This window comes from Plecotus auritus (assembly GCF_963455305.1).
Source record: "Plecotus auritus genome assembly, chromosome: 2".
NCBI lineage: Eukaryota > Metazoa > Chordata > Mammalia > Chiroptera > Vespertilionidae > Plecotus > Plecotus auritus.
This window is the reverse complement of record NC_137771.1, coordinates 105538985-105562648: the sequence shown is the minus strand read 5'-3', so window position 1 is coordinate 105562648 and position 23664 is coordinate 105538985. Positions and strand designations below refer to the sequence as shown.

The window sequence follows — 23664 nt, the reverse complement described above, 5'->3', positions numbered from 1 at the left end:
TTCTGACTAAGGATGTTCCTGAAGGCCTCTTCCCACTCTTGCATGCTCACTGCCTGACAGCCTCCACTGGCTCCTCGTGATGCCCCTGCGACGTGAGGAAGCACTAACAATCTTGTGTTGTGATATTGACAGCATGACCCCAAACGCTTCCTGGTGACACACCCTAGGCTGAGGACGTGTGTGTGTGTGTTATTTGGCTGGGGGTAAACAGTACCCTCATTTTATGATTGGAAACTGAGGCATAGAGAGGCCAAGTCACTCGCCCCAGGTCATACAGCTCCTCCCTGCCAGCTACCAGACAGTCACCAGGGAAGGGCTCTGTGTCATTGCTGCAGTTGCAGGAGGTTAAGGGGGGAGCAGTTTTCCCTACCTTGACCTTTCATTCTTCCCCCTAGACCCTGTTTGCACATTTGCCTTGGGTACCATGGGCAGATGTTGGTCCTGATGCCTTGGGTACCATGGGGGGCCAGTCAGATGTTGACATGCAATGGAACTTGTGGCTACAGGCCCAGGTCCTAAAAGGGCTGGAGGAGTTCAGTGGGCAGACAAAGCAGGTGGGCTTTCCCCAAAGAGGGAGGAGTATGACGAAGGTGGGGGATGTGAAGTAGCTTGTTCCATCTGCTGGTGGACCAGTGCCTCAGTCAGCCTCTGTCCTCCTTACCCCCTGTGTGCCTCTCTGTGCTTCAGTTTCTCAATCTACAAAATGGGAAAGTGATACAGCACCTACCTCGTGCCCACCACAGCCTCATGGCTCACAGCTCCTTTCAAGGTGCACGAATTCGAAGGGTTGATTTATATGACAGAATGAGCCCTCCTGTAAACTGTAGACTCAGTGATTGTGACATGTCCATAAGTTCATCAACTGTCAGGAGGTTGGTAGTGGGGGAGGCTGTGCACATGGGACAGGGCTATGTGGAAACTCTGTACTTTCTGTTCATTTTTGCAGAGAACCTAAAATGACTTTAAAAAACAAAAATATATTTTTAAACAGTTGTCATAGGATGATATGAGTTAATCCCCTGTGAAGTGCTCAGAGCAGTGCTTGGCACAACACTGGTATCTGTGTTCTTCTCTCCACCATCCTCAGGTCATTCATCCATTCATTCTAAACATGCTTTCTGACCCCTGTGCTGGCGCTGAGGACACAGACATGTAGAACACTCATCCTGGTATCAGCTTACCCGTTGGGCCCAGGAGTCTTGTGGGTGCTGTGGGCACAAGTATCCTAGGAGGGGAAACAGCATCAGTGAACTGGTACCACAGCACATAGCTGCACACAGCACCACACAGGTGGAACTTCAGAATGAGATGGGGTCAGGAAGACATTCAGCAAGCTGGGAGGGGGGCAGGGTGGGGTGTCGGTGCCACATTGAGGAGTTTGGACCATGACAAAAACTTTAAGCCAGCAAGGACTTGGAGGATTTGCATTTTAGGTGCTTTCTGGCAGCTAAGGGTGGGCAAGTGCAGGAGGGACCTCTCAGGGCAGCTTGGTGGTGGTGGCAGTCCTGGATGAGACTGAAGAGCTGGGGTCAAGATTGTCCCTGGGCTCTGAGAGGGCCACATGCCTGGCTCTGGCCAACAAGGTAGGTCTGAGGCAGAGGCCTGTAAGAGGGGCATTTTTCTCCTCCTCGCTTCCCATACTCTTTCCTAGAGCCAGCCTGCTGGCCTGTGCCTCATTTCTAGCACCCACAGGGTGTCCCTGGGGCCCGGCCCAGCCCTGTCTGCTGGAGCCTTCCACAGAGAACTGCTTTATTTAAGTCCATGTTGTGCATATGGAAATAACTAGAGGCCTCTGTATTTAATTTGGCTCAGCTGAGAAGATTTTTGGCTCTGTGCACACATGTTGAAAATCTTTCTGAGTGAGCCCAGGGGTTGGAAGCTCTGGTCATCTTTATGCAGTCAAAACCAACAAGCACTGCCTTGGCTCGGCTAGGGGTGAGGGTCTGGCAGAGGGCAGGCTATAGAAAACGGCTGATAAAAATACAGAAAGGGCAGAGGTGATGCCAGCCGCAGAGGAAACCATGGCAAGGGAGGAAGTTTTGTAAACATTATTGCACAAGACCAGGTAAGCTGTAGGTAGAATGAAAAGAAAGGGGCTTTTGAAAGTATAAAGCTCTATATGGACATATCGGAGATGTTTCTGGTTTCCTGAGCAGGGAATGCTTAATTTGGTGTTGGGTTGAAGAATGCTTCTCCTGATGTCCCTCTTTGTGGTCTTGATAGTCCAGGCAAAGCCTCTCAATAGAGCCCTTCCCTAATCAATGGTGCAGCACAGAAGTAGCCCCACATGTTGGCACAGGGATTTGCAGTTGCCAAAGCGTGTCCTTGCTTGGTTCCCACATTCCTATTGTGTAAGTGGAGTAAGAATGATACCCACTGCAAGATGGAGGCCCTGTCCAGGGTCACTCAACCCAAAAGCGGGGAAGCTGAACTTGACCTGGTCTAATCTCCAGGCAGAATTTCCCCACTCTGTGGGTGCATCTGCAGCCATAGGGGCACCATTCTGAACATAAATGGGCAAAGGGTCTGTCGAAGGTGGGCAGAGCTCAGGTTCAAATGCCTGGACATCACCTTAAAGTCTAGTTTTGGAATATCTTGACCCTGTGAAACTGAGGAGTGAGGACATCTGGTGCATTGAAGCTTGGTGGCTCTGCCAACCATATGATTGAGGATCATGGTGGCATCACTTTGATAGTCTTGTGAAAATCAAATACTCAGAGGATGCAGCAAAGCGGAAGTCCTTGTCATTCCCACCAGCTGTGCAGAGCTGTGGGAATTACTGAGCCCTGTCCCTTGGGACTTGGTGTTCTAAATCAGGTTCCTTGGAAATAAACTGATCCCAGAGCTATAGATGTGACTTCTTCTCTTTGAGTTGGGTCTTGAATTTTTTTTTCTTTTTTTGCAAGTATCATAAGCAAATGCAGAATGCCCTCACTAGGCACAAAGGTGATTGAGGGAGAGGAGCAGGCCAGGTGTGGCCAGGACTATGGTGATGGGAAAACATGTGGGTCTGATGGGTATGGCTGCTGCCACTCCCTCTGATTGTTAGCAAGCAGGAATATGGACTCAGTGTGGCCAGAACTCTACTGCCTCCCCACCCCCCAGGAGAAGACAGAAGCCTAGATTTCCATATAAAATCTCTAGATGGTAAAATATTGGTGATTCATCTTAGTTTTTTTGTGTTGTTTTTTTGTTTTGTTTTGTTTTTCCAAATGCTGTTTGAGCAAGGGCCAGCCAATCTGGAGCTCTGTATTGAGACCTGTTGAGCTCCTTGCACAGAGGCTCTATCTCCTGGATAGCTCTGGGCTGTCTCAAGTGTCCATATATAAAGAGTGCCAGGGTGGGCACTGGGCCTGACTCTTCAGTGGCTCCAGGCCTTTCAGCCAGCTGTCCCAGGGTTGAGGCCCAGGGTCTGGGAGGGATGGGCCTGACCTCTGCCTCAGTCCTGGTTCAAATGGCTCAGGGAGAATAAAGGGATTTTTCACAGCTTCCCTGGAAAGGCTGCAGGACTTGCATTAGAGGCTTGATTTTCCTCTTGGGTTAGGCCTGTCCCCTGACTTCAGTCCCCAGGATGATCCTTAGGCAGGTTGGAGGCCTCCAATAGAGATACCACTATGAACAGCACCTCCTCAAGCAGAGGCCCTGGTTGGGCTGGATTGTAGGGTGTTTGCATAGGCCCCCCCTGTCCCTCCTTAGGGCCTCATTGCAGCTGGCTTTGAGCCCAAGTAAAAGTGCATGTTTGTCAGCCTGTGGGGTGCATCTCTGTTCCTGCTTCCTCTCTGAGGCTTCATCAGTGCTGGCCCAGCCCAGCTGGCTTCCCTGTGTTTTTGGAGGTGGGCATGGAGCAGGGTAGGCCAGGAAGCTGAGCCAGGGCATCCCTGAGTGTGGGGCTGCATGTGTCCTCTGTTCCTATGTGACTGGAGGCCTGAGCAATAGTGTTCTGGGTGCAGAATGTGTGTCTGTACCTTGGAGAATCTTGCAAACTTCTACAAATGTTTAGAATTCCCAAGGCCCAGCTGTAGGCCGAAGGAGTGAGTATGGACACAGGTCCCATCACACCTGGGCTCCAAGGATCACTTCGTAACCTGGTTAAGTCTCTTTCCCATCTAGTGCTCTTTCTTCTAAATAGGAGAGGAGTGAGCCCTTGCCATTGGCTTGTGGGGAACAAATGAGATGGCCCAATGAAATGCCAGGGGAAGCTGAGATGAGGGTGGCACCACCCATAGGCCTTAGAGGAAGAAGAGAGGGTTGTGATCCTCAGGGCTTCTGCCAGGGAGAAGCTGAAGCATGAGGTGCCGTCAGGGAGGATGCACTCGGCACAGCTCTGCAGCTTCAGAGCCTGATTATTCTTTGGGCAGCATTGTTTCCCTCTCTGTGTTTGTTGAATGAATGAACAAATGAGTGATAGTATTTCCTTAGTTACTGGTAGTATCACTCATTCATTTGTTCATTCATTCAACAAATTCTAACTGAGCACCTGCTATGCCAAACCCTGAGCGAGGAACAGGTTACATTGGCAGCCACCTCTCTGCCCTTCTAGAGTTGACTAATGGTAAGAGACAGACTTATAAATCAGAATGAATGAGAAGAGATGGTCAGATAATGAGACGTGCTATGAAGAAACCCAAGAGCTCCTTGTGATAGAGACCATGGAGGTGCAGGGAGATGGCGCCTGCACATCCAGAGCATCCCTCTTCCTTCCTTCTGCCTGGTGACCCCTTTCTCCACCTGTGCCGCTCTGAGTGCCTTGGAACACCCTGAACTGGTACCCACATGCCACAAGGCGTCTCCCTTAACCTTGCACTGGATGCTGTGTTTACCCACAGCCAAGACCCTTGAGCCTCTCTGATGGGAACCCCCAAAATCATAAACGGACAGGGGAGATACGATTGCAGGTTCTTGGGGCCAACTTCTGACCCCTCCTTGTCTCTAGGACCCTGAATTCTAATCTCCAAAGCCCACTCTTGTCCATGAGGCTATTTTAATTAGAGTGACTCAGTGGTGGGAAGGTCTAGCCCGGCTCCCAGGCAGGCAGACAGACAAATGTTCTTTATGTTTGGGAGTGAGGCCTGGGCAGAGGAGGCTGGAGCAGCCACCTCCCCGGGACCTGAAAGCTGACCTTGGCAAACGTTGACAGGATAGGGCAAGGGCCTGATAGTGTGTGCTGGGTGCACAGGACAGAAACTTTGTTCTTCCCTCTGGCTCTCTGCTGATGAGAGAACAAGCCCCGTCTGAGGAAGGGCTCCACCTCAGCCCTCCTGGAATAACTCCTGTCTAATCAGGCTCCGCATTCCCTGTCTACAGCACTGTCCAGGCCCAGTTCCCTGATGCCACCAGTCACTGCTATGGCTCCCTCCATTCTTCCCCTGCTAATATCCTGCACTCTGCAGTTAGAGTTGCCTTTCTAGAATCCCATTGCTGTCCTGTCCCACCCTAGTTAAACCCTAAACCCTTCCTCGACCTTGCCCTGATCCTTAACAAGCCTTACAAGGTCCTGAAAATTCTGGTGCTACCCCTAGCCCCATACATGTTCCCACCACACTGAACTTTTCTATCCCTGTACACACCATGGACTCCCACTTCTCTTTGCTCCGCCTTCACAGGGGGGGTGTCCTCAGCTGGAAGTACTCCTTACCTGCCCCATGGCTTCTTCTCCTTGAGTTCTGGCTAATGGTGAGTACCTTCCAGGAAGCCCTCCTGCCTCTGGCACTGGGCCTCTGCTTGCCATCTCACAGGGCCTGATGCTTCCCCACTTACTGTTCCTAACACAGCCATCATCAGGTAGCTCTGTTCCCCATTGTCCCTGTGAGTATGGGGTCATATCTGTGTGACACTGCCATATCCCCAGTGCCTGACACAGGCCTGTCACATAGTGTGCGTTCAGTAAATGTGTACAGAATGAAGTGACTGGCCAGGGAAGAGAGGGGTTGAAGGGAGGGTTCTGGGAGAGGACAGACCTTGGAGTGGGTGATTTGTTTTGTGTCTACATTTGGTCTCTATGCACCTGGCTGTCCCTGCTCATGGTTTGATGAATAAGTCTTTTCAGGTCCAGAGAAATATTTCAAGACATTAAAACCAGTTAGGTTTCTAATTCACCTTCCTTTTTTAAAAAACCCAAACTCTGTAGCAAGTTTTCTTTCTTTCTTTTTTTTTTTTTTTTTTTAAGATTTGTTGTTCCACTTATTTATGCATTCATTGGTTGATTCTTGTATGTGCTGTAGCCAGGGATCAAACATGTAACCTTGGTGTATCAGGATGATACTCTAACCAACTGAGCTACCCAGCCAGGGCCCAAGGTTTCTTGTTAGCTATGTTTAAGCCTAATTAAGGAAGCTGGGTCAGGTTGACTCTCCCCCGCTCCCCCTCGGACTTGAGCCCAGGGACCCATTTGTCCTGTGGGGCTCAAGAGGAGCCTGAGCTCTCTGGCTGCTATGGCTTGGCTGGGGCTTGGAGTGTGAGCACAAAGCGATTTCCTGAGCACTTTCTGTGTGCATAGCCTGGTGTTTACCCATCCCTCACCACAACCATGTAAGGCAGGTGAATTGAGGACCATTTTATTGGTGGGAAACTGAGGTCCAACCGGGGCAAGTTACACAAGGCACACAGTGGCAAAGCTGTGGCTGTAGCTCTGCTCTCTGCACTGGTGTAGCAGCCCGGGCCAGTCCCGACATTTGGAATCGCGTGGGCAGGTAGGCAACCAGCTAGGGCAGTGGTCGGCAAACTCATTAGTCAACAGAGCCAAATATCAATAGTACAACGATTGAAATTTCTTTTGAGAGCCAAATTTTTTAAACTTAAACTGTATAGGTAGGTACATTGTTATTAACTTAATTAGGGTCCTCCTAAGCTGGCCTTTGCTAAAAACTCAAGGGGCCAAAGAGCCGCATGTGGCTCGCGAGCCACAGTTTGCTGACCACTGAGCTAGGACCCAGGAAACTGCAGGTGGCTGCCAATCAGCTCGGCACATGGAAATACATTCTCTTCTGATTTTTATTTTCTAAAAAAAACAGAAATCTGAAGTTTGAGTGAACATTCCTGGTACCTAGTTCTAATTTAAGAAAGAAAAAGAAAATGAAGGCAACCACTGCTACGTGTAAACCAAACAGCCATGCTGGCTGGACGCAGGCCCTTGGCCACAGGTGTGGAGCAGTGGGAAGGAAGAGGGCTGGGCTCTGCCCCATCTGCCACTGGGTGCCTGGCAGAGATTCGATAGGTCTGTCCTTCTCCTGGGCCTCATTTGCCTCATTTGTGCGATGGAGGGGCAAGGCATTTATGGGATTTCAGACCGACCACATGTCATAATCATTTGGGGCTTTTTACAAAGTACCATTTCTAGGGCCCCACTGCTGATTGACTCTTTTAATTCTCAGGACTTCCTTGAGCTTGAATGAGAATGGGCTGTGAAGGCCACCCCCCCCACTCCCCAGGAAAGTCTAGGGATCAGCCAGTGTGTGTGCCATGGCCCTAGGCCAGCCGTGGGCAAACTACAGCCCGCGGGCCGGATCCGGCTGTTCTATCCGGTTCTCTTGCTCTCCCCTCCGCTCCTTTACTTTGAATTTATATTAGTTCACACAAACACTCCATCCATGCTTTTGTTCCGGCTCTCCGGTCCAGTTTAAGAACCCATTGTGGCCCTCGAGTCAAAAAGTTTGCCCACCCCTGCCCTAGGCCCTCTGAGGTCCTCTGGTTCTGCGAGTTCTCTGCGTCTGGTTACCACTGTCCTGAGGGAGGGATGTTAGTGCCTGGCCTTTGTGACTTTCAAGCCCCACAGTTGGGAATAGGGTATAGAAAAACTGCTAACATTTCTTTTCAAAACCTGTTGCTAAACAATTTCAAGTTATATTTGTGTGGATTTTCTTCATTGGAATGTTAACGTTGGGTGTGCTTTGTGTGTCTGTGGTTTCCTATCCTGCCATCCCAATCAAGACCTGAAGCGTCACTTGATGGTCTTGTTGTGGCTGTTGTACGTTGGTTCCCACTCTGGCCCAGGATTGCTGCTCCCACATGGCAGACAGAGCAGGCCCCCCGCCCCTCCCCAGGGTCTGGGCTGTTTAAAAAATCCTGGCTTGATAGGATTAGTTCAATGTGTGTACCTTCTGTGTGGCAGACCCTGTTCTGGAACCCCAGTTCTTACAGGATACACATCCTAGTGGGGAAGCCACACAATCATATTCCCACATATAGTGATGTGGTGGTGATGCAAGTGCTATAGAGAGAAATGGAGCAGGGAAAGATAAAGGAGGGCTGGGGAAGAGGGTATAGTTTTAGGTCACCGAAAGCCACACTGAGACTTAGGTGACCTTTGAGCAGGGACCTAAGAGAGGTGAGGGGGTGAGCCACGTGGATATCTTTGAGAGGAGATACCAGGCAGAGGGAACAGCACGTGCAGAGGTGCTGAGGTAGAAATGTGTCAGGAGTGCAGAGGAACAGCCTCTGCACGGGGCAGAGGTGGATGGCATCCTGCGGAGTCTTCTGGATCACTGTGAGGACCTGGGCTCTAAGTCCCAGGGAGGTGGAAGCTGAGAAAGGACCTGGTCAAAGTTGTATTTTCACAGGGTCCCAGCTGCTGAATGGTGGGTGAAAGGGGTGGTGAGAGAGACCGAAAGAGTCCCCCTAGAGAGGCTGTGACAGTAATACAGGAAGGGGTGAAGGTGATGCAGACCAGCCTGTGGGAGGGGTTGGACAGGCCAAGTGGTCAGATGCTGGCTCTATTTTGAAGGTGGAACAGCCCAATTTGCTGACAGATAGGAAGTAGGGTGTAAGAAAAAGAGAGTTGCCAAGAGTGACTCAGATTATTGGCCTGAGCAGCTGGAAGGCCCGAGTTGCTGTCAGCAGAGATGGTGTAGGCCACTGGGTCGGGGAGCGCAGGAGCCCACTTTTGAGCCTGTTTAAGATGCCTACTAGTCATCAAAGGGGAAGTACCTGGGCAGTTGAACGTTGGTTTGATTCCTTTGTGATTACTATATGTCCCCAGTAAAGCAAATTTGGGAATTGGGTAAAAGCAGAAACCCTCCTGACTCCCTCTGACCCCTATCAAGCCCTGTAGGAGTATGTTCTTGATTGTCCAGAAAGCTTGTCACCTTCCTCTTTTGGATATGATGCTCCTGGTTAACTAGCCAAAAGCCACTTTGGTTGTTTAGGTGGACGCCACATTGAGTCTGTGCCTCACATAGACTCATGCCTTAAATATTTTCAGTTTTCCCAAGAGTGGCATCCCACTGCCCAGGTCTTGGTCGTGTCTGGAGGCTTTGAGTGGAGGGTTCAACATGTGTGCCTAAGTATGTGCTGCCTGTGGACTTACCCTCGCTGCCTCTCTGTCCACCTGCCCTAGCCCTGCAGGCTGGCCTGTGTTCCCTCCTGCTCATCACCTTTCCTGAGGATCCTTCCTTCTAGTTCACATTTATCCCAGCTCTGCCTACTTGGGGGCCTTCCAGCATCACCAGGCCCAGTCTGGGGAGGCCCTTAGCTCCTCCTCCCTAAGAGGGACTGAGCTTCAGGTGTTCCTAGGGGCCCATAAGTCCCTTCAGTTGCCACATGGGCATGTGTCTTCTCCAAGAACCACTTACCAGCTGTGGGCCAAACTGTAAGGCTCAAGGCATCCTTGGAGATGCTGGGAGATGACGGAGGTCTCCAGACCCTGCTGAAACGCCTACACAAGGCAGCCCTTCTCCAGTAGCCGAACTGCTAAAAACTTCTCTGAAGCCCCCAGGCTTCCTTCACCTTGCTTCTGGTCCCACTGCCTGCTTCCTTTGCCCAAGGATGGCTCCACAAAGACCTGGGGTGGCAACTGGTCCTGAGGCTGCTCTTCTCCAGCTGAGCTATCCCTGCTCTTGTACAGAGGACAAGACCTCCAGTTTTTTCCCACCCTTACCTCCTCCCTAGACCTTGCCCTGGTCTGTCTGAGTCCCTCCCCCAGGAACGGGAGCAGAACAAGATCATCCCCTTTCTCATACTGGGTGATAAACCTGGGTTAATATAGCCTAGGCAGCGAAGAGCGGCAGAAAGCCCCACAAGGGAGCTTGTGAGGGCTGGGAATTAGTAGGTCCTGCCAAGAGTGACTCTCAGATTATTGGCCTGAGCAGCTGGAAGGCTCAAGTTGCTGGACTCCCTTTCTGGACATCAGAAACCCTCAGAGCAGAGCATGGGGAAAGCCAAAGGCCTGGAGGCATGAGGGCCATGTGCATTTCAGGGGCTGTTGCTCTCTGGCCTGTGAAGACTGCCAGGAATCTGGAATGAGGCTCCTACTGTGGACATTTAACCACGGACGGGCTTTCAGATTTCCACTTCCTCCAGCCCGGTCCATTCTGAAGAGTGTGCTTCCCCACATATGATAGCACTTTAGCTGGCCACACCCAGCCCAGGCTTATTTATCTCATGACTGTGCTATACCCCAAGACCCCCAGGCTCTCAACCCCAACTCTGCCCAATGTGTCAACTGCTTGCTCTTCCTCTGAGCAGCCAGGTGGTAGATATACCCGCTTAGTGTCCAGTCCCATCCCCACTCTTCCCTACATGGGTGACCTCAGCCCAGTCACTCAGATTCATCTTCAGAAGGAACAGTGACCTGGCTGCCTCCTTGCTCCCAGGATAGTGTTTGGGTTACTGGCCATGTAATTTAAATACCCAACACAGAACCTGTACCTGGCAGGTTTAGGGAAGAGAGTTGATACCATATAATTCCAAGCTGTGTGACCAAGTCTATAAGCACACACTGCCTGGGTTCTCATTTCTCTCACTAGCTATGTGACCTTGGGATGGGCTGGCCCTCTCCATGGCCGAAAGGATTAAGTGAATGACATGTGAAGCTTACAGCACTGCTATCTATGTAGACATTAGCTGTTACCATCATTGCTGTTAGAGAGGAACCACTGGCACCCTAACAGTGGGTCTCCACTTCTGCCGTGCCCTCTTGCCTGTGCCCAGAGCCACCTCTAACTAACATTTTTCTTGAGAAAAGTCACTTATGACTTCACAGGTCATAATTAGAGACATCTGTGACCTAGAGACCAAGGGCCCCCCCACCCTGACTCACTCCCCAGCTAGAGTCTGGGTCCCTTTCTAGGACTCTCCTGTCCTCCCTCATCACCAATGTCTATGGCTCATGGCTGGAGATGGGTGTTCTCAGAGAGAGACCCTGCAGCAGTAGGGGGCAGATGACCCTGGCTCCCGCACTGGGCCTGTCTGCCCCTCCCTTTTCTAACTGCTGGGATATGTGGGTTGGGCCCTCAGTCAGAGAATTCCCAGACAGAAATTAGAAAGCATTTTTTATGAGCAAAACAGCCTTTTAAGGACTTTACCTGTATCAACTCTGTTAAGCCTCCCAATAGTCATGTGAAGTCAGTACTCTAATTGCCCCCATTTAACAGGAAAGGAAACAGACACAGAAGTCTTCCTGTCTTTGGCCACACAGCTGGTAAGTGGTGTAACCAGAATTCCAGCGTAGACATCTGGCTCAGAAGCCACAACAAGGTGCCCACAGAGTCCCCACCGTGGCAGAAAGGAGGCAGGGCGTGGTGGGAGGGCATTTCAAAACGTGTTCTCTGTGTTGATGCTTTCCACGTCCTAGGGTAGTTGGAAACTCTGGATGCCATTCTCTAATAATCCAGACATTTCCCCACATAAAAATAACAGACCAGCCGAAACCGGTTTGGCTCGGTGGATAGAGCATCGGCTTGCGGACTGAAGGTCCCAGGTTCGATTCCGGTCAGGGGCATGTACCTTGGCTGCGGGCACATCCCCAGTGGGGGGTGTGCAGGAGGCAGCTGATCAATGTTTCTCTCTCATTGATGTTTCTAACTCTCTATCCCTCTCCCTTCCTCTCTGTAAAAAATCAATTAAAAAATAAAAAGTGGATTCCTTTAAAAAAATAATAAAAATAAAATAAAAATAACAGACCAGCTTCCAGTGGAGGAAGGCGTGTTTGGAAAACTGGAGAGGAGGGGAGCAGCTTAGGGTAACCATCCACTGACTCAGAGCTTGGAGTCCCTGGGCCGCTGGAGCCAAGTGTGGACACAGCCATGTGCACCTCCAGCTCTTGTTTGCTCTGCAGCCCTTTCTTGCTGGTCCCACCTCTGGGTCTACTGTGCACAAGTGGGGCTTGTATTTTGGGAAGGAACAGGTCCTGGGCCCCTGTCTTTGCTGGAGACCAGGGCTTTCAGGGATTCCCAGTGGGATGGGTAGACTTCTCTTTTTCTCCGGGTAGTCCATACAGTGACGAGGAATATGGAAGTGGGGTTGCAGTAGGCAGGGTGGCCTCATGGAGGAAGTAGGATTTAAGCTGAGTCCTGGGTGTGGTCCCCCCAGAGGCCAAGAAATACAAGTAAAGGGCAGTGGGGAGACACAGGTTGGGGTGCAAATTCAGACAGTTTATAGAAGCTTCTAGCCAGGATAGGAGTCCTTCTGCCACATCTCTGACTGGGGTCTGACCTGAACATTTCTAGTGAGAGAGTTCACTACCTCCTAAGCAGCCCTGGCCATGGGAGAGCATTTTTTCTCAGGTAGGGCACCGTTGATCATAGTTCCGTGCACAGGAGAAATCTGTTCCTCCTTTACTTGTTAGCTCATTCTAAGATTGCTGACAGGCATCTTATCTTTCCTTGCTGCTTTTCTCTTGGCCAAGCAGTCCCAGCTCAGTGGGAGGTGATTTCCAGACCCCAAGGTTTGCTCCTGGCATACTGTGATTTGGGGTCATCAAATAGAGTTGACCTCACATGCCAGCTAGGGTCAGATTTGTGCAGTGCTGTGTTGGAATATGTGTGGGAGGGAGCCTGTGACCAGTTAGCAGTGTCTGCCTCATGCAGGCAAGGGGTGAGCACATGCCCAGATTTGCGATTTCTACTTTGGGGCTCTGGATGGTTGTTCAATGCAGCACCAGTACACAGTCTTCTGCCAGGATCTGATCCTGAAGGTGGATAGCAGGGCTGTGTTAGCTCCTGTCTTCTAATTAGTGACTGGCTTAGCTGCATCATAGTATCAGTTCATATTAAACTTATGGTCAGCTAAAAATATTCCCCAGTCTTTTTCATAAGAACATCAATTCCCCCATCTTAACATTGTTTCCATTATATGAATATATAATTAATTTGAATCAATTTCTTGTTGACAGACATTTAGGTTATTTCTAAATTTTTACAATTAGAAACAATACTGCAGTGAAATTCCTGATATTTACTTCTTTCCGCATTAATCTTTTCTTAGCCTGAATTTCTAGAAAAGGGATTTCTGAACCAGGAGCATCAAAAGATTTCAGGCAGCAGCCACCTAATTGTCATACAATATTCCAGTAACTAAATTGATAGGGAATGCCAGAGACTTGGAACAGATACCTACCCTATTCTTTGATTTGCATGTGGTCCAGCAGTTTAAGAGATCATGAGTCCAGTCCCAGTGTGGAGCTGAGGACTGACTCCAGAGTCTTTAGTCCGGCTTGTGGGAAAAGCCTCCCCAAGGGAGGTGACCTGGGTGCTGAGACACTGAACTTCACATGGGAATAACTGTGGCATAGAAGTGGTGTTCAAGGCATGGTTCCATGGGCCTGGAAGGAGGGGGAGGCAGTAGGGGGAGCAAAGGGGTGGGAGTGGGGGTGAGGGTGGAGGTGGGCCTAGCAGTTCCCTGACCCCAAAGTCCCACCTGTGAACTCAGGTTTCAAAAGCACAGAGCTTTGTCCCTGGGGCAATCTGCTGTGGGGATGTTGCTGTGGGAAGGGAGAAGATGACTGTTCTGCTGCCATTTGACGCTTTCTCCTCACCCAGGAAAGAACTGGGATTAGAGTTGAGTACTAATCAGGACAGGGGCTTAGATCCTTGAATTTTAGGGTGCTACTATAAATAAAATATCTTTATTGGTTCAGCCAGTCAAGCATCCACATGATTTAATTTGATAAATATTTCTAGCTACTATGAAAAAGTTCTACCTACTTCTGAGAGTGCCTGTTGTTGCACATACTTGTCAACACTGGACATTTTCACTTAAAAAATTTATCTTTCTGTTAGCCAGATTAAGAAAAGACTCTTCTAACGTTTAATATTGAGTAGCTTCTGATTGGGACAAATAAGAAGTGATGTTCTCTGGCTCAAGACAAGCTCTTAAGCTTCATATCTCCACTCATGATGTGCTCACTTTTATCCACTCATTTTATTGGAGGACAGTGTTGGTTGTGGCACCATCGTGGTTGCAGTAGGATGGCCTCACCATTTCTTTTCTTATCAGGATAGTTTGAGGTTGGTTTTGATTTTCAGGACATGGAAGGGCTTCCACATTGTACAACTCAAGGAAATACCACTCACATAGATTCTGCAGGAATTGGTGATAGATTGAATGGGGCAGGGGTGGGGGTTGGCTGTAGAGAGGGACTGAAGTGATGGCATCCATGACTCTGGCTCAGGTCACTGTGTCACTGTGCGGTGATGGGGAAAGATCACAAGGTAGGTTTGCAGCACATGTATGTTGAGTGGGGATGACATAAGAAAAAATGTTTCAGGACCCAGTACACAGCAGGCATGGGGAAGTGCCTTCACTCCCTCAGCAAGCATTTACTGACCACATGTGTTGGCACTTGGGGAATATCAGTAAGCAAAACAAACAAATTTACCCTTGCCTTTATAGAGCTTATGTACCAATGTAGGAGACAGAGAACAAACCAAAAAAATATAATGAATACATTATACAGTGTGTTCCAAGGTGATGATCGTCATGGAGAGAAGAAAAGCAGAGTAAGGATTAGAAGTGCTGAGGGGAGGGAGGTGTGGTTTTAAACTAGGTGAATAGGGTGGGCCTCCTTCAGAAGATGTCATTGAATCAGGACCTAAAAGAGGCGAAGGTGTGGTCCATGCAGAGATGCAGGAAGAGTGTTCCAAGCAGAGGGAGTAGCCCAAGTAAAGGCCCTGAGGCAAGAGTATGCCTCACTCTTTTGAGAAGAGAGAAAGTCAGTGAGGCTGGAATAGAATGAGCAAAGAGAAGAGGAGCAAAGATGAACTCAACTGAGGACTGGCCTTGAAGGACATGTCAAGGACAGTGTCTTCTAAGTATGATGGGGAGCATAGGAGGCACTTGATCTGGTTTATGTTTTATCAAGATTGCTCTGACTTCTGTGGGAAAAAGAGAGGCAGGGAGACCAGTAAGGAGGCTGTGTGATAATCTAGGAAAACTTGCTGGTGGCCTGCACCACCTACTGAGGAATGGGCAAAGCATGGGTATGTTTGGAAGGTAGGGCTGATAGAGGAGAGGAAGCTGAAGTTGCCATCATGAAGGGAAAGGCTATGGGTGACTGTCAGACCCCTTCTCTTGGCCTTGAATGGAGGCTCGGCCCCTTCTTCCTAGCACCGTGGTCGGCAAACTGCAGCTTGCAAGCCACATGCGGCTCTTTGGCCCCTTGAGTGTGGCTCTTCCACAAAATACCATGGCCTGGGCTAGTCTATTTTGAAGAAGTGGCATTAGAAGAAGTTTAAGTTTAAAAAATTTGGCTCTCAAAAGAAATTCAATAGTTGTACTGTTGATATTTGGCTCTGTTGACTAATGAGTTTGCCGACCACTGCCCTAGCATGTTCTGGAACCTGCTGGCCTAAGGCATTTAGGAGGGCTGGTAATGCACAGAGCAGGAATCCTGGGCTGTCATAGCTCCAGTAAGTTCTTCACTCCCCAACCAACTCCATTCCTATCAGACCTAAAGAATGCCCCTCCTGCTGAACCCAGTCCTCTCTCCAGGGTGGTACACCTGCTGATGTCCTGCCTAGGAATCCAGGTTGCCATTTGGGCAGCCATGCCCTTTATCACTACAAGGCAAGGTACAGCAATCAGTTCAGTGACCCTCAACTGTTTCTCTTTTCTTAACCCCTTGTGCCCCAAACCACAGATGGGCCCACAGACACTCCCCTCCCTGGTGTTAGGGAGAATACCCTGTTTTGCCTGCTCACACTCGTTTTAAGGCCTGGTCAGCAAGGGCTAGGGCAGTGGTCGGCAAACTCATTAGTCAACAGAGCCAAATATCAACAGTACAACGATTGAAATTTCTTTTGAGAGCCGAAAACCGACTTCTGCGCATGGGCCACAAAGTTTCAATTGCACTGTATGTTTCAATCGCACAGATATTTTGTGGAAGAGCCACACTCAAGGGGCCAAAGAGCCGCATGTGGCTCGCGAACTGCAGTTTGCCGACCACTGGGCTAGGGAAAGGATCAAATCCATCACCTACATGAGAGATGAGCACTGCTCCTTCTCCCAGAGCAGCAGGCAGAGTAGCGATGGCCCAGGCCTGCCTTACTCCCTGACAGCCACCGACAGCTCAGAGTGCCTGAGATGGCACGTGGGGCATCTGCCTCTGGGGATGCACAGAAACCTCCCTCTCTCCTATTTCTGCAAACTCAGGGTGGCCAGAATATTTTAATCCACGTGAGCAGAGCCCTGACCAAGCATTGCCAGCATGGGGAAATCCTGGTAAGGTGTTCACAGGCTGCTCTCAGAAGGCGGGATAGTGGGAGGAGTATGCGGCTTTTGGCCACACAGCCAGGTGGGCTTTTCCAATAGAGATTGTCTGCTCATCTGTAAGTTGGCATTAACCACCTGCGAGTCTGACATGGGGACACCTTCACTCTTCCACACACTGTTTATTGTGAGGCACTGTTTGAAGCTTTATCAGAACTGTGAACATAAGAAATATCCAAACCTGAAGAGAATTTTTGTAAAAGTTTATTTGAGCCAAACTGATAACATGCCGAAAAGCAATATTTCAAATGCTCTGGAGACTGACAATTTTGAAGTTTCTTTTATACATTTGAAGTTAAATGAGGGAACAAAGGAAGATTACATGGAGGTGGGAGAAAGCAAGGTGGGGATTGAATTACAGAGTAGTGAAGATTATATGCTCTCTTGTTACCACTTATTTCAAAGGTATGTTAACCTAGATGCACAGAAACCATAGATGAGGCTTGCTTTTGGCAAAAATAAACCTTTTACTGGAAAAGTTATATGCCTGGGACGTGACTACCCACCATGATCTGCCCAGTTAGGAATTTATGATCAGATCACCCTGTGAGGTTACTTTCCATAGAAACCGCCCCCCCCTTTTTTTCCCCACAGTTCCCCCTTTTGGTCATAAAACAATCCAAAGGTTGTATTGATGACCAACTTTTTGGTCGGATAGTATGATCTCACAATGTGAGGAAGGTTTTCTCTTAGGAATCTCAATATTGACGTTGTTTTGTTGAAAAGGGGGGCCACTGGGGAAGAGGCAGTACTGTAACCATAGGATGTGAGTTGAGGCCAAATTTTCCAAAAGGGAAGGGTAGGTAAATGGAAGGCAGTGAGGCCTTTTGGGGCTTCATTGTGAAAAACTCTCTGGGTCATTTCTGTCCTATGAGCTAGCATGATTCGAGTTTTGCCTCTGTCTCACTTTTTGTATTTTGCTTCTAGTATAACATTCACATAAGCCATGAAAAGAGTATTAATAGTTGTTTTATACATGTTCAGTAATCATAAGGAGTTGGACTATATAGAAAAAAATCCAAAGAATAAATATACTATTATGATGACTATTATTAGCAGACAAAATAATGGAAATGGATTTTGAGTTCAACATCACTTGGTTGGTATACAGACCTTGTAGATGTCTTTGAATAGCTGTCTACCTCTGAAGTCAGGGGCTTTTCAACCTAGAGGAGTCTTTGGTGTCCCTTATAGGTGGAGGCAAGTGTCAGAGACACAGGGGTCGATGTCCCTTCCTGGTGAGGTGCCCGATAGGGTCCCCTTCCAATGAGATTGGAAAGTGTCTTTTATTTGATGTTCTTTCCAATAAACAAAATCTCCAGGTGGCAGTTAGTGATCTTTAAAGTCATTGCCTCCTGGGAGCTCCCTGTGAGAAGTGATCACCTACTTGGCATTTTTTTTCTTTCTTTCTTTCTTTCTTTCTTTTTTAAAATATATTTTATTGATTTTTTACAGAGAGGAAGGGAAAGGGATAGAGAGCCAGAAGCCTCAATGAGAGAGAAACATCAATCAGCCGCCTCCTGCACACCTCCTACTGGGGATGTGCCTGCAACCAAGGTACATGCCCTTGACCGGAACCGAACCTGGGACCCCCCAGTCCACAGGCCGACGCTCTATCCACTGAGCCAAACCGGTCAGGGCCTTTCTTTCTTTTTTTTTAAACATATTATTATGATTTCAGAGAGGAAGGTAGAGGAAGAGAGAGATAGAAACATCAATGATGAGAGAGAATCATTGATCAGCTGCCTTCTTCACACTCCACACTGGGGATTGAGCCTGCAGCGGGGTCATATGACCTGACCAGGAATCGAACTGTGACCTCTCAGTTCATAGGTCGACACTCAACCTCTGAGCCACACAGGCCAGGCCGGTTATTCATTATCCCCCACTTATTTACATTAATACAATTTTAACATTAAAAAAACAACAACAAAAGAAAAAGTCTTTAATGTCAACAACCTGAAAGACATTTCTGTTCTACTTAAACCAACAAAGTTTATTTACTAAAGAGTAATTTTAGAACACATGAACTTGAAAAGCTTTTGGATTAGTTTCTATATTTCTGAGAATTTTAGAATACCCAATCATTACAAACGCTTGCCTTCAAAATCAATTAACATCAATATGCTTAATTTTAACAATATCAGCCAGAGGTAAAAAGTTGCCTCACATTTATAACATAGATATATAGAAACACATAGACAAAGAGACTTTCTAGCCATGAGAAAAACTAGCTTATAAAAGAACAGTTGAGCCGAAACCGGTTTGGCTCAGTGGATAGAGCATTGGCCTGCGGACTGAAGGGTCCCAGGTTCAATCCCGGTCAAGGGCACGTACCTTGGTTGCGGGCACATCCCCAGTGGGAGATGTGCAGGAGGCAGCTGATCGATGTTTCTAACTCTCTATCCCTCTCCCTTCCTCTCTGTAAAAAATCAATAAAATACATTAAAAAAAAACAAAAAACAGTGGGATCCATATTTTGTTTTGGCAGTTGGGATAAGAAGACACTTAAAATTTGTATCTGTCCTTGACAGGTCAAGTTCCAATGACCTTCCCCCTTTTAAAATAAGAATAGGCATATTTATTTATTTATAATACATATATGTATATTTTATATTTCAGAGAGGAAGGGAGAGGGAGATAGAAACATCAATGATGAAAGAAAATCATTGATTGGCTGCCTCCTGCTTGCCCCACACTGGGGATCGAGCCCACAACTCAGGCATGTGTCCTGACCCAGAATTGAACTGTGACCTCCTGGTTCATAAGTTGGACAGGCATTTTCAATACCTCAAAGAATTGGATTGCCACCTAAAGTACAACTTAAGTTCTGTGTGTCCCCATCCATTTATCTAAATCCTCTTTTTGAATCTTTGAGAGACCAATTAAATGTTTTCCATTCATTCTGCTTAATTTTACAGCCAGCTTTTTCTAATTGTGCCTGGAAATTATTTGAAGTAACAAAGGATCCTGCAGGAGTATTAATGGTAGGCTGACAGTTGTGGGACTTGTTGGCTTCTGAGGCACAATTTCCCAGTTAATTTTAGTTTTCCTTTGAGATCTTTAGAGTCTAAACAAACTTCTAGGGGAAATCAGCCTTTATGTGTGCCCTTCTTTGGATGAGCCAGATATGGTGAATCTATCTATAGACTGCTTTACACCCTGGAGAAAGTATTTCCTCGGGCAATTCCACAAAGCTTCTTAGTCACCTAAGAATACCTGAGATTCAGGTTGGGGAAGGAAGTGTCCTTTCTCTTTTGGAGCTAACTAGAGTTCAGTCTCTCATTTAACCAGGAAAGGTTTTGTTCAGGTTCTAGGTAAGCAATCAAATTAAAAAAACAAAACGAAACACCTAAACTTAAAAGCAGCAACCCATTTTACCCTTTTTTCCCTGGATTATCTCAGCCCTTTTCTACCTCAAGAATTTTCTAAGAACAGCTCAGATAAATTCAGGATCTGCTTCCTAAAACAGGGAGGTCCAGGATTTCAAGAGAAAACTCGTCCAAGTGTACCCAATGTGAAGTAGGGAGCCAGTGGGCACAATGGGCCCCTGCTGGTACCTAGCACTGGGTACCCCAATATGTGTCTGCAGGGTGGTCCTGGGTGGGCTTCTTCAGAATGCTGCAATACTACACCAAATAAATGTTGATGTAAGAAATGTCCAAACCTGTAGGGAATTTTTGTGTTTATTTGAGCCAAATTAAAGACATGCTGGGAAGTAAGATCTCAGATGCTCAGAGAATAACAGTTTTGCAGTGTCTTTTGTACATTTGGAATTAAGGAGGGAATAGAAGGAAGCTAACATGAAGTCAAGAGAAAACAAGGTACAGGATAGTTAAGATTATGTGCTTCCTTGAGAATGATTACTTCTGAGGGCTCTGAAAAAGGCATTTGGACAGGGCTTGCTTAAGGAAAGTTAAGTCTTTTATAGGTCTGGGGCATGACTACCCACCATGACCTTCCCCATTAGGAATTTATGATCAGAACACCCTGTGAGGTTACTTTTGGTTAGATTTATTACAGAGCCACTTTACTGTCCACAAAACAATGCTAGCATTTTAAATTCTGTGTGTCCCCATCCCTTTTCCTACTCAACACATACACATGAGGCTCAAAGGAAGCTGCTATTGGTTGACTGATGTCAGGAGAGTTGTGAAGGCTGGTATTCCTCTGACCCCTCAAAGGCATCTAGCCCTTGAAATGAGAACTGACCCACCCTGGTTCACAGCCAGATCAAGGCAAAGCACCTAGTCTTTTAACTTCTAGCCCAGGGCTCTTCCCCAGAGAAGGACCTCTAGTCACACTTTAGCCTCTGGGGAGCAGAATGGGGATGTCCTTTGTCACAGGACAGCCACTGCATGTTCCTGGAAGCAGGGCCAGTTGGTGGAGTGGAAGTCTTTTTGTATTATGAGTTGGCCACCCAGACCTGGCTCAGGGCAGAATTGGAATAGACTGCATGGGTCTGCTGCCTTTGTCCTGGCCCTCTCTGCTCCAGGGTCTCCTTCCCTAACCCCTACTTCGAGTCTCACCTAGGAGTTGGTGAACAGTCTCACATTCTACACTTGGCAGTGTGGCCCTGCCAATCCCTGTGACAAGCAGAGGCAATGGAAGGGGAGTAAACCAGTTGACCCCGAGGCTCTTGAATGCAAGGCTTTCCCATTAGTCTGCAGATGGGAGTATTGAGGAAGGACTGTAGCCTGGGTAGGGCCTGCATCACTTCTCTGAAGTATTGGGCCCCAGAGAGACCCTGCCCTAGCCCCAGGATTTTGTAAAGGTTGAGTGATAGTCTACAGCAGTGGTCGGCAAACTCATTAGTCAACAGAGCCAAATATCAACAGTACAACTATTGAAATTTCTTTTGAGAGCCAAATTTTTTAAACTTCTTCTAACGCCACTTCTTCAAAATAGACTCGCCCAGGCCGTGGTATTTTGTGGAAGAGCCACACTCAAGGGGCCAAAGAGCCGCATGTGGCTCACGAGCTGCAATTTGCTGACCACGGGTCTACAGGGACAGGCAAATGGAAAGGCATGACTAGAGGGGTACCAGAAGCTATGTTATAAATGTATAAATTTCTCCCTTTGCTCTGTGTCCTATGCTGAAGAGCAGTCTGCATTGGTAACCAGTGTCCATGTCCCCTGAGTTCATGAGTTCAGGATGAAGTCAACCACTCCCCTCGTCAGCCCTGGTGCTTGGAACTTTGGGAGGATATGTACGCGTCCTGGGGATGAGGGGCAGTGAGGTGGAAGGGAGCACCTGGTCTTGGAGTCCTACCAACTTGGGCTTTAATCCTACTCACTATCTGTGCAATCTTGGGCAAGTCCCTATACCAGAACAAGTGCCACAGGCTCTAACAACAGACATTTATTCCTCACAGTTCCTGAGGCTGCGAGGCTGAGATCAAGGTGTCACAGGGCTGCTTTCTCTGAGGCCTCTCTCCTTGACATGTAGAGGGCTACTTTCTCGCCACATCCTTACATGGTCATCCCTGTGTGTGTGTCTGTGTCCTAGTCTCTCTCATAAGGATTCCAGTCATATTGGATTAGGACTGTAGTGACCTCATTTTAACTTAATTATCTCTTATAGACCCTACCTTCAAATAAAGGCATATTCTGAAGTATTGGGGGTACTTCATGATCCCTGAGTAGGTGCAGTAAAGAGTTACTTTTGTTAATTACTGTTGTTTTTTTAAAAAAAGCAAACAAACAAAAAAAAAACACCTACAGAATCAGTGGTTTACTTAATGCAGATGGTAGGAGTGAGGGAGAGGAAGTGACAGGGTCCATTCAGTCAGTGAATAAATCTTACTGAGCATATAGGCCCTGCTTTAGGCATTGGTATCATCAGTGTCTCAATGAGCGAAACATCTGTCCTCACAAATTGACATTTTTGTGTAGGAGATGGACAGTAAGCAAAATCAGTAAAGTGTTAGATGTTAGAAGGTGATAAGTTTTACAGAGAAAATGAATCCTGAGGGAGGTGAGCCTCAGGAAGATGTGGAGCAGAGAGTCTTGGCAGGGTCCCTCTGGCTATACAGAGTGGTCAACTGCAGGAGGGTGAGGGGAAGTAGGAAGAGTAGGGGTGTGGAGTTCCACTGCAATGTGGTAGGCTGCCTCTTGGACATTACCCACTCCTGCCTCCTGGTGCCCCAAAATGCCCTGGATTCTGGTTTCCTGCTCACTGGAGGCCTCTCTCCTCTCTCTTCTGCAGTGTGGAGGGCGAGGCCCCCAGCAGTGAGACCTGCACATCATTGGACAGTCCCTCGGCCTATCATCAGGACCCCTTAGCACCTGGCTCCAGCCTGAGCCCGGACCATTACGAACACACGTCTGTGGGCGCCTATGGGCTGTACTCAGGGCCACTGGGGCAGCGCACACGGAGGCCCAAGCTGCAGCACTCAACCTCCATCCTGCGCAAGCAGGCCGAGGAGGAGGCCATCAAGCGCTCACGTTCTCTCTCTGAGAGCTATGAGCTCTCCTCGGACCTGCAGGACAAGCAGGTAGGTGGGGCCTGTCTCTTGGCCACTTGGGAATGGGCAGCAGGCTTGATGGGAGAGACCCAGCTGGGGTTGGCTTCTTGTCGCTACATCTTTGAGCCTCCTCTGAGAAGTGTGTGTCCTTGTGAATATCTGTGGACTGGGCGTCATTGTGAATGTCAGGTGAGCACACATTGACTGGATCTCCTCCCTGTGTCCCAGTGAACGTCCAGACCAGGCATTGGGTGGGTTCTGGCCGAGAGGGATTTTAGAATGGCCACAGTGAGTCTGAGGGACTAGTAAGAGCAGGCCTGGGTTAATGTGTGTGTTGGGGAGGCCATGTAGGAGGGACTGAGAGGGGCTTTGATGACAAAACACAGAGCCCATGTCTGCCTTCCTGAAGTCCCTCTTTACTCCCTCCCCTCCAACTCCAGATTTGGGGAGCCTGTCTCAGGCAAACAGGGTTGCTGCTTGGTTTGTGAGATCCAAAGTCGGCAGGAGAAAATAGGCTCTGGCATCAGCTCTGGGCCTGAGTTCTGGGCCTGAGCTGGTGGCCCTGGCATCATGGTCCCTACCCCCACCCCTGAAGGCAAACATAAGGGGCCCAGGATCTCAGGCTTGGGAGGGCGGAGAAGAGAGGGCTTGCCCTTTATTGGCCCGGTAGGCTTACAGAGCTGCACTCAAAAAATAACCTCTGCATACAGAATGTGGG

General features: G+C 48.4%; 1 protein-coding gene across 21 annotated transcripts in view; it reads left to right on the top strand.

Annotated features, from left to right (window-relative positions):
• IQSEC1 (IQ motif and Sec7 domain ArfGEF 1) overlaps positions 1-23664 on the top strand; it is a 438538-nt gene that overhangs the window by 372159 nt on the left and 42715 nt on the right. For 19 of the 21 annotated variants that reach the window (XM_080657486.1, XM_080657472.1, XM_080657475.1 and 16 more), the window contains one exon: positions 22688-22976. In XM_080657486.1, coding sequence (XP_080513612.1) covers positions 22688-22976 — 289 coding nt within the window. Of the gene's footprint in view, positions 1-5603; positions 5674-22687; positions 22977-23664 lie in introns of all 21 variants that reach the window. The other 2 variants (XM_080657485.1, XM_080657492.1) reach the window with 1 other exon arrangement.